Source organism: Lontra canadensis, unplaced genomic scaffold, assembly GCF_010015895.1.
Source record: "Lontra canadensis isolate GAN:19392208 unplaced genomic scaffold, GSC_riverotter_1.0 scaffold56, whole genome shotgun sequence".
NCBI lineage: Eukaryota > Metazoa > Chordata > Mammalia > Carnivora > Mustelidae > Lontra > Lontra canadensis.
In genome coordinates this window covers 3,061,630-3,080,056 of record NW_022631050.1, presented here as the reverse complement: position 1 = coordinate 3,080,056, position 18,427 = coordinate 3,061,630, and the positions used below count along the sequence as shown (strand labels likewise).

The following is an 18,427-nucleotide window of genomic DNA, read 5'->3' as shown; positions in this document are numbered from 1 at the left end:
AGAGCCTCATGCAGGGCTTGATCTCATGGCCCTGAGATCCTGACCTAAACTGAAACCAAGAGTTGGATGCTTAACTGACTGAGCCACCCAGGTCACCACTTTTCTATTTTATTAATTGCTGCTCTCACATTTACTATTTTTTCCTTCTATTTTTGTGGGTTTATTTTGATGTGCTTAACTTTTTGAGATAGATGCTTAGCTAATTATAAATTTCAACTTTGTGAAATTTTTATTAATTATTTTTATTAACATATAATGTATTATTTGCCCCAAGGGTACAGGTCTGTGAATTGTCAGGTTTACACACTTCACAGCACTCACCATAACATATACCCTCCCCAATGTCCATAACCCAACCACCCTCTCCATACACCCCCTTCCCCCAGCAACCCTCTTTGTTTTGTGAGATTAAGAGTCTCTTATGGTTTGTCTCCTTCCTGATCCCATCTTGTTTCATTTTTTCCTTCCCCACCCCGCAACCCCCGACTCTGCCTCTCAAATTCCTCATATCAGAGAGATCATATGATAATTGTCTTTTTCTGATGGACTTATTTTGTTCAGCATAATACTCTCTAGTTCCATCCACATCATTGCAAATGGCAAGATTTCATTTCTTTTGATGTATAGTATTCCATTGTATATATATATGCCACTTCTTTATCCATTCATCTGTTAATGGACATCTTTCCATAGAGATTCTTTCCATAGTTTGGCTATTGTGGACATTCCTGCTAGAAACATTTGGGTGCACATGCCCCTTCGGATCACTACATTTGTATCTTTAGGGTAAATACCCAGTAGTTCAATTGCTGCATTGTAGGGTAGCTCTATTTTCAACTTTTTGAGGAATCTCCATACTGTTTTCCAGAAAGGCTGCACCAGCTTGCATTCCCACCAACAGTGTAGGAGGCTTCCCTTTTTCCCGCATCCTCGCCAACATCTGTTGTTTCCTGACTTGTTAACTTTAGCCATTCTGACTGGTGCGAGGTGGTATCTCATTGTGGTTTTAATTTGTATTTCCCTGATGCCGAGTGATGCGGAGCATTTTTTTCATGTGTCTATTGACCCATCTGGATGTCTTCTTTGCAGAAATGTCTTTTCATGTCCTCTGCCCATTTCTTGATTGGATTATATGTCCTTTGGGTGTTGAGTTTGGTAAGTCCTTTATAGATTTTGGATACTAGCCCTTTATCTGATATGCTGTTTGCATATATCTTCTCCCATTCTGTCAGTTGTCTTTTGGTTTTGTTGGCTGTTTCCTTTGCTGTGCAAAAGCTTTTGATCTTGATGAATCCCAGTAGTTCATTTTTGCCCTTGCTTCTCTTGCTTTTGGCAATGTTTCTAGGAAGAAAAAGTTGCTGCAGCGGAGGCAAAGAGGCTGTTGCCTGTATTCTCCTCAAGGATTTTGATGGATTCCTGTCTCACATTGAGGTCTTTCATCCATTTGAGTATATTTTCGTGTGTGGTGTAAGGAAATGGTCCAGTTTCATTCTTCTGCATGTGGCTGTCCAATTTTCCCAACACCATTTGTTGAAGAGACTCTTATCCATTGGATATTTCCTTCCTGCTTTGTCAAAGATTAGTTGACCATAGAGTTGAGGGTCGATTTCTGGGCTCTCTATTCTGTTCCACTGATCTATGTGTCTGTTTTTGTGCCAGTACCATATTGTCTTGATGATCACAGCTTTGTAATAGAGCTTGAAGTCTGGAATTGTGATGCCACCAACTTTGGTTTTCTTTTTCAACATTCCTCTGGTTATTTAGGGTCTTTTCTGGTTCCATATAAATTTTAGGATTATTTGTTCCATTTCTTTGAAAAAGTTGATGGTATTTTGATAGTGATTGCAATCAATATGTAGATTGCTTTAGGTAGCATAGATATTTTCATAATATTTGTTCTTCCATGAGCATGGAATGCTTTTCCATTTCTTTGTGTCTTCCTCAATTTCTTTCATAAGTACTTTATCGTTTTCGGAGTACAGATTCTTTGTTTCTTTGGCTAGGTTTATTCCTAGGTATCTTATGGTTTTGGGGCAATTGTAAATGGAATCAACTCCTTAATTTGTCTTTCTTCTGTCTTGCTGTTGGTGTACAGAAATGCAACTGATTTCTGTGGATTGATTTTATATCCTGACACTTTACTGAATTCCTGTAAAAGTTTTAGCAGTTTTGGAGTGGAGTGTTTTGGGTTTTCCACAGAAAGTATCATATCATCTGCAGAGAGTGAGAGTTAAATTTCAACTTCGAAGGTTAAACATTAGTTTAGCAGTGTCTTACACAATTTTCTATAAGGGCTAAATAGTAAGTATTACAGGTTTTGTGGGTCATGTGGTTTCTGTTGCAACAACCCAACTCTGCCATTGTAGAGCAGAAGCAGCCATAGATAGTATGGAAATAAATGAGCATGCCTGTATTCCAATAAAACTTTACAGACACTGAAATTTGAATTTCATAGAATTTTTATTTTTCATTAAATATAATGTTCCTCTTGATTTTTTCTTTAATTATACATTTAAAAAATGTAAATGGCATTTTTTTCCTCATGGGCTGTACAAAAACAGGTAACAGGCAGGATGATTTGTTGACTCCAGATTTGTATCACTGAGTAGTAATATTGCATTGCATACATCTACCCCAATTTGTGTATACATTTATTGTTTCTGGGTTTTAACTATTACAGATAAAGTTGTTCTGAACATATATGTGCTTGGTATGAGCATATGCTTTCTTTTCTCTTGGATAAATACCTATTATATGATAGGTATTGTTTTTGTCTTTTCTGTCTTTCATTGGTTTTACTAATTTTGTTTTTCCCTTCTTTCCTCTTTTTTGTTTGGAATATATGCATTGTAATTTTTATTATTTTGTTGGTTATTCTTTTTTATTTTAAGATTTTATTTATTTATTTGATAGCGATCACAAGTAGGCAGAGAAGTAGGCAAAGAGAGAGGGGGAAGCAGGCTCCCTGCTGAGCAGAGAGCCCAATGCAGGACTCGATCCCAGGACCCTGAGATCATGACCTCAGCTGAAGGCAGCGGCTTAACCCACTGAACCACCCAGGCACCCCTTGTTGGTTATTCTTAAATTCAAGAGAAACTTCAACCTTCCTATTTCTCTCTGAATACTGAGGATTAATTAGCTTACGATTTTTTTTCCTTCATAAAAGAGATAAGACTTCTAGCATCTTTTACTGCTGCATTTCCTCTCTCCTTCTTTCCTGTGTTGTTGAAACCACCAATTATAGTTTCAGGTTGTTATTTTTTGTTTTTAATATTATGTTTCTATTTTTAAAGAACTCCTTTCTTATAACTTGCATAAACTATACAGTCAATTTCCAGCAATAATTCCACCTAGCTATATGTTTTACATGTTTTTGGTTTAATACTGTTTTGTGTATCCTTTGTCATCTTATTTTCTTGGATTCCCATGTCATTTCTCTGGAGTATGTTTTGAATTTTTTTTCCAGAATTGATGTTTTCTGAAATTTTTGAGTTCTTGCATGTTTAAAGCATACTTACTCTGTTCATATTTGAATTACAGTTGGACTTTGAAAGCATTGTTTCATATTCTTTTAGATGACAGTGTTTTTATGAGAGGTCTTACTCAGACTAATTCATTTTGTTTTGTAAGGAACTTGGTTTTTTTTTTTTTCTGTCTGAAAAGCTTTGGAACACTTTTCTCATCCTTCGGGTTTCAGAATTTCTCTATGTGTCGGGTGAGTTTGTTTTTTTTTTTTTTTGGCTTTCATTTTTATTGTTTGAACCTTGGTGAACTCTCAATTATTTCATCAAGTTTTTCTTTAGGTCAGGGAAATATTTTTCTATTAGTTCTTTAATTTTTTTTCTCACACCACTCTCTGTGTTCTGCATTTGTTGCTTATTTTTAGTGGTTGTTGGTCTGTCTTCTGGATTTCTTAACTTTACTCTCATTTTAAAATTTCTGTTCTTTTTATTCCCCTTTTTAAGATATTCTCATTCTTTCCCTCCCTAGTCTCTTTCTTTCGGCCTACTCTCCATTCTCTGTCCCCCTTTCTCTCTTTCTCTAGATCATTGATTAATCTTTCTTACTACTGTTAAGTTGAGACGGGGGAACTATTTGCAAGGATTCTTGTTCCTTCACTGGTCATTTCTTTTTAAAGCAGTCCATTCTTGTTTATGGATAGTTTCGAATCAATATCCTCTCATCTTTTAGAGATACTGGAATACTTTGGAAGTTCTCTTCTATCCCATGCATTATTTTTGTTTCTCTTAGTGTATGTCCTATGTTTGCTGATTTTGTTCTTTTCGTTCATGCTGTTAACTTTCCAAAATGTCTGATAGTCCTTGGCTTTCTGTTATATTTAATAACAAATGTTTAATTAATAATCATGGTGATTGATATAGCAGCTGGTATAGGTTTCTTCTGCAGTTAGATAGATCTTTTTCCCCAGTTGGTCTCTCCTCTAAATGGGAGGGCTGCTTATGGGCACTGGGCTAATTTTGCCCTTAATGACCAAAGTAGTTTGTCCCTTAAGGAGTTTATTTTGGGTGATAAAGACTATTTACTTCATGGGTGGAACTTTGGTTTTTATTAATCTCCACTGTTGTGGGGGCCTGGAATTACATCATGCTCTTTTTTACTTTTTTCTTCAGTGCCGACAAACAATGCTAGGAACTCTGCTAATTTGGGGGCTTATCATTGGAGCATAAATAATTCCTGCCAACATTTCTATAAACTTTGAGGGGTTGAGGAGAGAGGCCTAGATTTTCTGTCGACAATCCTTTCATTACTTACCTTAATAATAGCCTAAGAGATCACTCTTCATCTTTTTATTTCTTATTTTTGGATTTGAATTTTCTCCAGACTTCTTTGATGAAACGTGGCTCTTATTTCTGCATTAATAATTTTCTGTTTTTATCTCTATCCTCCCTCTCCCTCCATCAATCAAATCCCATTTGTTTCCCATTTTTTTCATGAGTTCATGACAAAATTGTGTCTTTCTCTTTCCCAGAACTGTGGCAGTTTTTTTTTTCCTCCCTTTATTCTTTTCCATTTTTGGAAGGAGAAGAGATGTACTAGTGCTCAGTTCACCATCTTAGGCTGGAAGCCAACAGGTCTTGTCTTTTACAATCATATAAAAGTTGACTAAATATTTTGTGATGATACAACAGTAATACTTAAAAATAAGCAAAGCCATAACTTCTGTTTCTTAATGTGTTTTACCACCAAATTTTCTTTAGGAGTAGGAAAACTGGTAGGTTGAAGATTTCTTCTCACCATACTTGGGTAGTACACTTTCACAAGATTGTAGTAGGCAAATGAATTTTTTAAAAGTTCATAAAATATGAATCTGCCAGAATAAAAGGAAAAAAATAATCAGCAGAGTAAAAAAAGTCTAAATCTTGGGAGGCACTTCTTTATAGTTTCTCATACTTCTGTGTGTCTTGCAAGGAAATGTACTAACATTCCTGTTCTGGACTATCTTGTTAAAAATTTTTGCAAAAAAAACACAAAACATAAAATATACTAAACATTATTAAGTGTACAGTTCAGTAATGTTACTAAGTATATTCACATTGTAGTGCAATAGATCTCCAGAACTCTTTCATTTTCTGAAACTGAAACTCCATACCTTCTAAACATTAATCATTTCCTCCTTCCCCTAGCTTTTGGTTACTACCATTTTTTCTCTGTCTGTATGAATTTGACTGCTTTAGATACTTCATGTAAATGGAATCATGCAGTATTTGTCTTTTGTGACTGATTTATTCCACTTAGCATAATGTCCTCAGGTTCGTCCATGCAGCAGGTGATGCAATTTCCTTTTAAGGCTGAATAATATTCCATTGCATGTATATACCACATTTAGTGTATCATTCATCTGTCCATGAATATTTGGGTTGCTTCACCTCTTGGCTCTTATAAATAATGCTGCTATGAACACTGTGGTGCAGAGATTTCTTCAAGTACCTACTTCTGATTTTTTTGGCTTTGTAACTGGAAGTGTGATTGCTGTATCATATGTAGTTTTATTTGGAATTTTTTGAGGAACTGCAATACTGTTTTCCATAGTGGTTGCATCGTTTTATAGTTCCACCAATAGTGCACAAGATTTCAAATTTCTCCACATTATTGTCAGTACTTTTCTTTTTAAGATTTACTTATATTTTTATTTTAGAGATCAAGAGAGTACACTAGTAGTGGGAGGGGCAGAGGAGGAGGGAGAGAATCTCAAGCAGACTCCCCACTGAGAGCCCCCAGGACTCTGAGATCATGACCTGAGTTGAAATCAAGAATGGGCAGCTTAACCAACTGAGCCACCGAGGCACCATGCCAATACTTTCCTTTTTTTCTCTTCTTTTTGTTTTCTTTTTTTTTCCTTAGCTACCCAAAGACTGTGAGGTAATAATGTATTGTGGTTTTAATTTGCATCAAACTATCTTTTAAAAGATGTTTAGATAGTAAATAGCCTTAGAAGTTAAAGGTGGTATCCTCTTGCTGGAGTAAAGATTGGATGTATTAGCTTAGTTCCTATTACAAGATATTTGGACTATGTAAGCTTGAGGTTCCTCAGCTCTGGTATAAACCTTCAGTGTATATAACATCCACTTGAGCTCCTCCTCACTTGCATGGGACTTTGAGCTCTGCAAGCAGGAGGTGCATGCTACTTGGTGTACCATGAATGGCAAAGTCCTTTTTCTCTGACCTAGGAATCTTGTGTCTTCTGCCAACATCCATGAAACTATGGCAGCCTAACTTCTTAGCTTTCAAATAGGGTGAAACCTGAGATGCTTCCCACTAATTAAAAAATTGAAAAGTGAGAACATATTTAACCTGTTTGACTTCGTTATTTTATTTTAGAGATTTTATTTATTTATTTGACAGAGATTACAAGTAGGCAGAGAGACAGGCAGAGAGAGAGGAGGAGAAGCAGGCTTCCTGCCCAGCAGAGAACCCAATGCAGGGCTCGATGCAGGGCTTGATCCCAAGTTTCTGGGATCGTGACCTGAGCCGAAGTCAGAGGCTTTAACCCACTGAGTCACCCAGGCGCGTCTAACTTCAGTATTAATGAAAATATCTTATATAAGAAAATAGCCCTTTAAAAGAGAGTATGTTATTTGTTTTTCAGTGTTTTCTTTTTCTTTCCATGTTAGTGCTGAGTTTCATGAGAGGCTAAGTAAAATTGATAAGCTGAAGAACAGATATGAAATTCTTACTGTTGTTATGCTGCCTCCTGAAGGAGAAGAGGAGAAAACACAGGCCTATTATGTGATAAAGGTAATCTTAATGATTTCATAATTGTGAAGTATCTTTGTCTGTAGTCTGTAAACCAAATGGCTTGCTGTTGTTGTTGTTTTGCCTTGCAACTTTAAATTTCATAGCAGTTTTGTAGCTATTGCACTTGATTAGGGCCATAAAACATTAGTTGTTAAATGGAGGTACTGAAGCTATTATTTTTTAAAGATTTATTTATTTGAATGAGAGTGCAGGTGTGCTCAACAGTGCATGAGTAGGGGGAGGGGCAGAGGGAGAGGGAGAGAATCTCAGGCAGACTCTACTGAGTGCAGAGCTGACACTGGCTTGATCTCACAGCCCTGAGGTCATGACCTGATCCAAAACCAAGAGTCAGAGGCTTAACTGACTGAACCACTCAGGCGCTCCCTGAAGCCTATTATATATTATACATATAATTTATAAATATAAATAAATATAAATTTATAAATATATAAATAAATCATATATATGATTTATTTATTTGCTTTAGAGGGGTGGGCAGAGGGGGAGGGATAGAGAATCTCAAGCAGACTCCATGCTCGGTGCAGAGCCTGACATGGGGCTCAATCTCATAATCCTGAGATCATGACCTGAGCCAAAACCAAGAGTTGGATGCTTTACTGCCTGTGCCACCCAGGTACCCTGAAGTTATTATTTTTATATACCTCAAGTCCATGACATCATAAAGAGGTCTGGACTGGACTGCTCTTTAATCTTTTTTTTGGGGGGGAGGGCTATCATTTGTGTCATGTCATTTCCCCCCATTTATTCAAGATTCATAATCTGTTTTGCCCTGCAACCTGCTGTCACTTTCATATCTTTACTATTCATGTGTTTATTCATGTGTTAACCTGTTTAACATCTCAGGGTCAAGGCCTTATGTCACTATAGCCATCCACTCATATGGCTACATCCTAGACCATATCATCACCTGGAGCTGTACCACCTTTGTAATCTTATTCTCTAATTTACCAGTGCAGCTCTGGTATGGCAGATGTCCAGAGAGGAAGAGACCTGTTCTTTGTCTTTATATTAGATGGGAAAGAGACAGGTCAGGTGGTGAATGTGCTGTCTTCTGGTGTTTGAGATTTGTCTGCCATTTCATGGTTATCTTTACCTAGTAACCCATAAGGGGAAATAGAGAAGTGATCAAGAACTGGATGCATTTCCCTTCCTGAGTACTGCCATACTCATTTTTCCCATGTAGAAACTGAACAGGTGTAATTTCCTTTACACAGAGTTCTGGGAACTTAAAACACCAGAAAGGAGTGGAAATTTTAATTTTAATTCATTTTTCCTCTATCATACACTGATGGGAGTAGAAAGATCTCCCAATTCACACCCTTAGGGGGATGGCCCTTTTAGAGAGATGTTCCCTTTCCTTTGACTTGTACTGAGTCTTCCAAGTTTCCTTCTTAGCCCTTCTTTGAGTGTGCCCCAACACACACACTGAGTGTGATATGCCTGCCACTTTGCCTCAGGAAATTCCACCTAACTTACATGAGAAATGAATCCCAGTTCTCAAACCGTTCTTGTAACTCATCGGTCTGTAGTACCTCAGGCTTCGACCTGATACTAACAAGAATTTCCTCCTCTCAGATTTTAAAGGTTGAGGGGTGAAGGGTGGGTTCTAGCTTGTTCAGTGTTGGGAAGAATATATATATTACAATTCCACTTAAGTTTCTCTTTCAACAAGGTCTGTGATGTTACCTAAAAGCTCTGGTGTTAGAGTGCCTTTGTCCATATCTTGGTTCTATCACTGACCAAGTAGGTTACTTTGATTAAGTTATTTAATCATTTTGGGGGCTTAATTTCCTCACTTGCAAAATGAGGATATTATTACTTTTGTTGTGAGAAGTGAATATGTGAAGAAATACACATAAACCCTTAAGCCGTGTCTGGAATGATATGAGCCCTCAGTAAATGTTAGCTGTCATTATTGTTATTGCTGGGATGATGATGATTGATGATGATGCATCCACTTCTCAGGAAAACAGGCAAATTTTATGACGAAGTGTGTGTTTCTTCTGTTCACAGCAAAGTTGCTGGATAAAAGTCAGCATAAGGCATATGTAAGATGAACCAAGGCAATCAGTTACCTTCCCAATTTCCTAATGCCACTCTTCACTTTCCATCCTTTCTAGGGTCTGCAGCTTGCCACATTATTCCATTTCACATTATACAGCATATTTATTTAATTTATTTTTATACAGCTTTATATATTTATTTATTTATTAAGATTTTATTTATCTGACAGAGACACAGTGAGAGAGGGAACATAAGCTGGGGAGTGGGAGAGGGAAAAGCAGACTCCCTGTTGAGCAGAGAGCCTGATGCAGTGCTCCATCCCAGGACTCTGGGATCATGACCTGAGCCAATGGCAGACGCCTAACAACTGAACCACCCAGGCGCCCCAATATACAGCATATTTAAATGTTTTACTCTTAATACTTCACATGTGCCAGATTTGTGAAAATGAAACTTTATTTGTAGCTAGACTCAATGTGTCTTATGTGGTCTTCATAAGGATACAGTCCAATTCTGACCACAATTTAGTGAAACTATTAGAAAATGAAATTACTAGAAAATGTTTTAAAATGCTGACAGAAAAGTATAAAAATTTGTTTCTAATATAAGCTTTCAAATCTAGGATAAAAGGTGTACATTTTATAATCTGATTTAAAACCAGATAGAATCATAAGAGTTTTTAGAAGTTTAAGGTATATATGGAATTAGATCAAGAAATATATATAAATATACAACGTCAGCCCCTTTGTTTGGCAAATAAAGAAACTGAACTTGGAGGAGGATGTATTAATTTAATGTTACTCACCTCATTCATAAGAAATCCACAACTAAAATCTAGTTGTTTTGATTCATACTAGGTCTCTTCCACTACAGTATATTTTTGAATGAAAAGGTTGCCAATTTTAGACTAAACTTACTGGAATTAGATTATAATTTATCTAAGAAATTTTTTTGTTAACTCTTTTTTTATTATGTACTATTTACTGTAAAAATATGTTAATATATTTTGAAGTATAATAAATACCAGTGAAAATGTTAAGAGATAAAGAATTACCAAAAAACTGTCCAAATGGCCACATTCTGATGTGTATTAAATATACATTCTTGGGATTGGGTAAATTAACAAATGAAATTATTTAATTTTGATTAAAAATGGGTTTTGGCACTTTTGGCATGTTATCCCTGTCAACATTTAATTGTGGAAGTCCTTTGGAACTTTTTTGATACAACTCTAGAGAGTTTAGCCCAGTGACATTTAAGCTGAAAAAAGTCACTGAGTATGCCCACTACTGAGAATTTTTGGTTTTCAACAATTTTTAGACTGCATTTTTTCCCAGCCACATTTATCAATTATTTTTCTCTAATTTTTAAACATTTTAAAATATGGCAAAATACACATAAAATTGGCCATTTATCAATTTTTAAGTGTACAGTTCTGTGGTATGAAGTACATCTCCACTGTTGTGCAACTAATACCAACCTCCATCTCCAGAACTTTTTCATCTTCCAAAACTGAAACACTCTACCCATTAAACAGAGACCCCATTTTCCCCTCTCCTCAACCCCAGGCAACCATCATGCTACTTTCCGTCTGTGAATTTGACTATTATAGGCACCTCATGTGAGTGGAATCATGCAGTGTTCTCCTTTGAAAATATAGAGTGCTTCACAAATTTGCATGTTATTATTGTGCAGGTGTCACACTAATTTTATTTTTTCCAACTTTAGTATGTGCAACTGAAGTTGAGTACTCCAATTTTAATATTATTTAACTGTTCAAAAATGTTGAAATCCTAGTTCTAATAACAATTTAACTGTGTTGGAAATAATATGCATTTACTTTTCTACATGAACCTTGCTCACTTCTTATATTCCTAAGACTTAAAATGAGAAAGTGTTCTAAGCCTCTTTCAGGCCAGAAACATGCATTCTCCTTACTAAATAGATCTAGTTTGAAGCCACGTCCCAGTTAACCCTATCTCTTTCCAGTAAAGTTTAGATCTGCTTAGCTTTCTGGTAATTTTTGTTGGAAAGTTTCAATGTAAGCTTTGGTTAGCTGCTACACTTCTATCAGTTTATATCCTGTGTACTCGGTTTTGAAGATCTTGGGGATTTAGTCTTCTACTCTCAATCAAGTGCAAGAAATGAATGCTTAAGGCTGCATGTAGGCCCCAAGGTAAATTGGTATTGTTGGGAGTAAACTATTTCCTGCCCTGGAAGCAGATATTCTCTCCCATGATAATTTTGTGCAGTCACTTCTATTCTGTATTTCACAGGCCGCTCAAGAAAAAGAAGAACTTCAAAGGGAAGGTGACAGTTTGGACGCTAAGATCAACAAAGCTGAAAAAGAAATCTATGCTTTAGAAAACACCTTGCAAGTGCTGAGAAACTGCAACAACAATTACAAACAATCTTTTAAAAAAGTCACTCCATCCAGTATGTAGGAGTTTTTAAAATTTTTTTATGAATGTGGCAATTAAAGGATAATTATTTTTAAAGAGGAACATTGTGAGACATGGGAAACAAAAATGTACCATGTTTGATTGAGTCAGAAAAATCCCCTCCCCCCTCCCTTTAAAACAAGGGCTAAGTTATTTCCATTATTAGTTTAGCAGTATTGCATATCCCTTCTCTGGGAATTAATTTCAAATGTGAAGAATATGGCGGCCTATTGGCTGCTGTGTGTTGACAAAAGAATGGCTATTACATTACATGCTCACACTGTTTTTCAACAAGGAGGTATGAGGATTTTAACCTATAACAAAGATGTTGTAAGTTTAATATATGTAAGACTTGAAGCTTGCTTTCTACATAACATGTTAAAAATTTAAAGAATTCTCTAATTTTAGGTGATGAGTATGAACAAAAAATCCAACTAGAAGAACAAAAAAGAGCTATTGATGAAAAATACAGATATAAACAAAGACAAATCAGGGAACTACAGGAAGATATCCAGGTAAATTCTATGGGCTTTAGAAATAAGCTCTTAGTAAAAGTTAACTATCATTATGTCCACTGTCTTGTTATCATGTACAAAGAAGATAATTTTTAAAAGTAGATAGTAAAAGTTTCATTTTAATTAAAATGAGAAAAAAAAATAAGTGACCAAACTATTAAATAGTTAAAATCACAAAATCACAGTATTAAGCATAGGATGGACAGCAGATAATGACTAATTAGATGATGAATCATAGCCAGCTAATTATGATATATCTACTAACTTATTTAATGAACTTTTATTTCATTTAATTCCTTAAAGATTATCTTAAAGATTCCCCCTTATAATAAAATTTGAAAGATAAAAATAGTCTAGTAGAAAGTAGTTACTAAACTACATCATTGAAAGAGAAAACAATGTGCTTGGTAAGCAAGCTCTATATAAAAATTAAAATTTTTTTCCCTAATATGTGAAGGAACCAATGGTATGAATTTTGAATCTTTGAAAATTGCATACTTTTAATAGCCATTGTTTGACTTATTTTCCCCAAGTACCGAAAAAGTACTTTCTAGTGGAATTCTATATAAAACTTAATCCAAAGACCACTATACTTATTATCTACCAACATAATGTATTTATATACAAAAGCAAATGAATTAAAATTAAATGAATACTTGAAAAATGGCAAGTTGTATGTTATTGATTCTAACCAATAAGTATGTTAACACTTTATTTTCTCCAGAGCATGGAAAATACTTTAGAAGTTATAGAACATTTAACAAATAGTGTCAAAGAAAAATTATCAGAGAAGCAGGCTTATTCATCTCAACTAAATAGAGAAACTGAGGAACAGAAGCCAAAATTAGAGAGAGTAACTAAACAGGTATTGCTGTCTTTTTAAAAACTAACCTGTCATATTTATATATTTTGGAGTTCCAAATCCTCCTTCATCCATTAAAAAATATTAAGTTCTGGGAAATAGTTTTAAATAATAATTGACTACTATCGACTAACAACAGTGTGCAAAACTCACCAAGGAAATCCGACTTCTGAAAGACACAAAAGATGAAACACTAGAAGAACAAGACATCAGACTTCGTGAAGTAAAACATTTCCACAAGATCATTGATGAAATGCTAGTTGATGTCATGGAAGAAAATGCTGAGATCCGTATTATCCTTCAAACATACTTTCAACAGGTAATAATAGTACTTTCTAGCTAAAATATTTTCTAAACATTTAATGAAATAAATATTGGCACTTATCATAAAGTGAAGTCTAATTAAAAATAATTCTTTCGAAAATGCAGTGGTACTAATGATCGCTATTGAATATTATTCCAGAATGGTTTAGAACTACCTACAGCTGGTCCAAAAGGCAGTCGCCAGAGTTCTAGATCTCCTTCACAGACTTCACTGTTATCAACAAGGTAAGTCTAAGTTTAAAAATCATCTCATTAACTCTGTCCTATGCAAATACCACCACAGCCACTGGATCTGTCAGTGTTCTTCTTACCCTTACCCACCTTTCTGTTAGTATCATGTATGCAGATAACAGCCAGCAGAGCAAGACTCTTTCCTTCTGGTTTCTGTCTGATGTCACACTTTCTGTGAGAACATGGAGTGTTTTGTGACTTCTAGCTATTTCAGTAGGGTACAGCAGGTTAAAATTTTGGAGGTTACATCTTGCATGATTAACCCTGAGTATGGGGAGAATTTTTTTTTTAAGATTTTTTTTATTTATTTGAAAACGGGGGGGGGGGAGCATGAGCAGGGTGAGGGGCAGACAGAGAGGGACAAGCAGACTTCCTGCTGAGTGGGGAGCCCTATGTGGGATGTGGGGCTCAATCTAGGGACTCCAGGATCATGACCCAAGCTGAAGGCAGCTGCTTAACTGACTGAGCCACCCAGGCACCTCTGGAGAGAATTTTTTAAACCATAAAAAGGCAACTTAGATGTACAGACATATGGAGTATGATTTTTATGATTAAAACCACATTATGAAGTTTTTAAGTAGTCAGAATTTTATTTCATTTTTGCTGCTTGGCTAGAAAGGAAATTATTCTTTACTTCTACAGTTTATATTTATTTACCCAGAATTCTATCAGGTAGATTGATGTCTAATCAACTCTTGTGCTTTGCTGACAAAATAAAAATTATTAATTATGATCCTAATTTTAAAATTCCCAACCTCCTATGTTTAAAATTCCCAACCTCCTATGTTTAGTAGCTATTTACTTTTCACTTGTCCACAGAGAGCTTTCAGAATATAAAAGGGATATCCCTAAAAGATAGTATTAAAGTAGAACAAACTCTCTCTATATAAACATGGTAAGCAATCACCTGATCATCACTGTATTTCCATATTTTTAAATCTTAGCATTTCAGAATTGTATAGCTAGTTATGTTTTTCAAATGACCCCATGACTTTATCCTGTCAATAGGCCTCATTTTCTTATCTTTAGCTTAGATTACATAACCTATTATTATAGTCACTCTTGCCAGCACCCAAATTCCCATGGCCTTTTTATGCTTAATGATTTTTACAAAACCTTTTTAATGTTTAATGATTCCACCTCTAAATTGATTATAGCTGAAAATATTTTTTCATAGACATTTGTTGAGCTAGTTTGAAGCTATGTCCATTACTTTTTCTTTTGAACTAATTTTTTGACATTAATGGTTATGCTTTCAAAATTTAGTAGTATTACTAGTATATATTTTTTGATCTAATTCCTTGTGGGATTATGGTATCTTTTGCCATTAGTGAGGGGGTCTTTAGTAATACAGATTTTGCATTAAATTTAAAATAGTGCTGTTTTTCTTTTCCTGTAGGTCATCGAGAAGTACCACAAGTACTGCCTCTCAGACTTCAATTAAAGTATTAGAGCTGAACTTCCCTGCCTCTTCAGTGACTGGCAACATTTCTAGGCCACCAAGTGCAACCAGTAGCTCCAATAATGATAAAAACAAAAAGGGCAGCAAATAAACATTTCAACCTCTTTTGTATAAGTTGTAAACACAAAAGCAAAAATCTTACTTTTAAGATAGTGAATTCCACCCTACACTTTTGGGTGCTGTGTAGTGATGAGGCGCCCACGGAGATCGTGTTAGAAATATGCAATAACTAGATGAAAGTTTACTTAGTGGAAAATGTGAAACAGTTAAAAAAGTCAAGCAATTTAGGTTCATATAAGACAAAGAAATGCTTAATTTCCTTAGCCTTTGCCATACTGTTTTCTTTACAGAAAAGGAAAGCAGTAATCGCAGATTCTTTAACAAGGCTACGTTTTATAAGCAGAGAAAATGATGTTTTTCACTGTTATTTTGATGTTTGTTAGATTAGAAAACACTTTGCTTCAGTTATTTCACGCTAGCCATGAAACAACTTCAGTTCTAATGTGACACAGTGTTTCTGGAAATTTCTGAAGATTTGCTGTCCTGTGAATAGTTTGTAATACTAAAATTCTCATTTACCCTAGAAAATCCTAAAATTAGGTTTGCTTTAGTCAGAGAAACATGTTTCTTGGGCTTTTGGGGGAGAAGTCTTTTTGTTTCTTCTTTTGGTAGGATTCTAAAGTTTTTAACCCAAAAATAGCATTTATTCCCTCCCCCCAAAAAACAATAGGAAAGAGCACTGCATATTAATAAAAATGCAGCTTAAATTTCTAGGAATTACTTAACTCTGATCTTGAAAGAAGTCAAACATATTATTTTGTTAAGATACAGCCAAGCATAAAGAGTAAGAATGTACTTTCAACCTTCCTTCCCCAAGACGTTCTTGTAGTAGACAAAGAACTGGGTGTAATTTGATTTGCAACAGGAATCCCATAAATTTACAGTGGAGGTAGACCACTAGAGTTAGAATGTTACTTCATTTAATATACTATAAAACATGAGCCCAATATTTTCAACTCTTGGAGAGTGTGGAGTATGATTATAAAACTGGCTTTTAAATAAATCCTTAGCTATATATACTTAGAAAATATATACTTAACTATTTCTCCTTCAACCCTCGAAAGAATTTGTCACAATTGTTATTTAGAAGTGTCATTTACAGTTCTTTCTGAAAGGCAGAAGTTGCAATAAACCTGTTTTTCCTGATTATTTAAGTATCTTATTGTTTTTAGAAATAGCCAGCAAATGCTATAGCCAAATCCAACAAGATAAATAATATTTTTGTAAAATATGGTTCTAAATACGTAAGATTTAGAAGATCGAAAAACTGATTAATTTTATGGTCATTTTGTGTGTTTGCTCAAGTTCTTATTCTCTCTGCCCTGTATTACTTTGTAAATTACTTGGAACTTGCAATTCAATATTAAACACTGTGTTTTACGGAGGCAGGGATTGTCTTACTAGCTCTATGACCTTGGCAAAGTTGCTTCTCTATGCTTTTTTCCTTATTTGTCATACTGAGACAGTAAGAATTACCTACACAAGTTTACTGAAATGATCAAATACATACAAAATGTATAGGTCCTGGCATAAGAACTGCGCAGTAACTTCTATTACTGAGTCACCACCCAAAGGCTAGCACAGTATTTGTGAAATGGTTCTTTTGGTTCTGGGCCAGCATACAAATCTATTTAACACTCTTAAACAAACAGTTCCAATCTTGTATGTGTAATAATGCTAAACTTGGTGACACAGGCATCAAACCCATTTTCTCCAAATGTGGAGTTATCTTAACATTCACCTATTATGTTAGAAAATTATTTGTGGGAGTCCAGACACAGTCTGGGTGTGTACAAACTATAGACATAATGATAAGAAAAAAACCGCTAAAGATAATTACTAACAATTCTTGGTAAGTCAGTCCTCCATATTCTTTTGCTGTATGGGTTTCCTGAACACATCCTTAGAAACTGGCTTGTATACTCTGAAGTTTAGTTATGTTTCAGGAAAGAAACTCTGGGGAAGATGGAATTCCTAAATTCGGGCAGGCCTGTATTAGGTACTATTCTAGTTGTCTGGTATATGAATGTAACATTAAGCCACAAAGACACCTTAGAAAACTGTAGTGCTGATTGATAGTGATGCTCAGAGATTTTAGTAAATGTGTACATAAAATACTGAAGATGTACTAGCAATTCCTAAAGGTCAAAGACCATGTTGAGATACTGTTCACTCTTTACAAAAACCACTATCTATATGTAGGACTATGTAGGAATGATACAGGAGCTATTAATACAGAAAGAACCAGGGACTCTTTTAAGATGAGTTTCTTGTACAAAGATGAGTGAGTGACTTTTCTACTGCTATTACCCATAGTTTTTGACCAGTTTCTCTGTTCCACTGTAAAACAAACTTTAGTTTTCCATTAGGCTGCCAATGCTTAAGTCTGAAGTCCACAAACAGGACACAACTGGTCAGCATGACTTAAAGAGGTAGCATTAAAGGCCTCTTGTCAATTATACTAGAATTTGAAATTGGAAAGATTCTAAAGGCCATTATAAATCAACAACCATGACTCCTATCTCTATCTCTAAATCTCTGTTTTCAAATTTGGGAGGATTTTTCATACTCTTTTTCAGCTCTAGTTGCTGGAATTTGAGTAAAACCAGGCTTTTTTGGCCTTGTCATTTTATCCAGACCCTAAAAAAGGAGGTATCAAGGGAAGTGTCAGGAAAGAGGTATTAAGAAAAGAGGAAATGCAAGCCAGCTGTAGGCTAATTATAAACATGCCCAGTGCCTTCCCAACTGGACATATGCAATACTAGGACAGTTTCCCAATTTTCTTTCCCTTAGGGGAAAACCAGATTTATAGTGTTTCTCTTGCCACTGCTGTTTTTGATGAAAGGATTCTTTTTTTATTCTGATCTAATCTTGCCTGGTATACAGTCCCTAAGTCTTGCCAATATTTAAAGTTAAGAAATTTCTTAGGGCTATACTGCTAACAATAAGGTTTAAAAAGAGAGAGAAAAGCAAAATGAGCCCCTATTCAACTTTCATGGCTTTATTCCTAAAGTACTTGTTAAGCTGGCACAAAAATCATTTTTAATTAAATCAAGCTTTAGAGGTCAATTAGGCAAGCAGGTAATCTGTATAGAATCTTGGAAGTTATACAAAAAGTTTGATATTTAAATAAATGATCAATAATAAAATGGTACTTAAGGAACAATCAAATACTGCGTATCTCTTTCAAAAGCTGAGGGAAAAGAAAATTTAACAGAAAAGACAATGAAATAATTTTTGAAGAAAACAA

The 18,427-nt window shown here is 35.1% G+C and overlaps 1 protein-coding gene across 1 annotated transcript in view; it reads left to right on the top strand.

Moving 5' to 3' along the window:
* The window catches only part of CCDC39 (coiled-coil domain containing 39), a 52,410-nt gene extending 36,163 nt beyond the window's left edge, over nt 1-16,247 (top strand). The window contains exons 14-20 of the mRNA XM_032875420.1: nt 7,134-7,257; nt 11,559-11,718; nt 12,132-12,238; nt 12,963-13,103; nt 13,240-13,419; nt 13,564-13,649; nt 15,055-16,247. Of these exons, the coding sequence (XP_032731311.1) occupies nt 7,134-7,257; nt 11,559-11,718; nt 12,132-12,238; nt 12,963-13,103; nt 13,240-13,419; nt 13,564-13,649; nt 15,055-15,208 (952 nt within the window). The 3' untranslated portion in view covers nt 15,209-16,247. The remainder of the gene's footprint in view (nt 1-7,133; nt 7,258-11,558; nt 11,719-12,131; nt 12,239-12,962; nt 13,104-13,239; nt 13,420-13,563; nt 13,650-15,054) is intronic.
* Nucleotides 16,248-18,427: the final 2,180 nt, after the last annotated feature.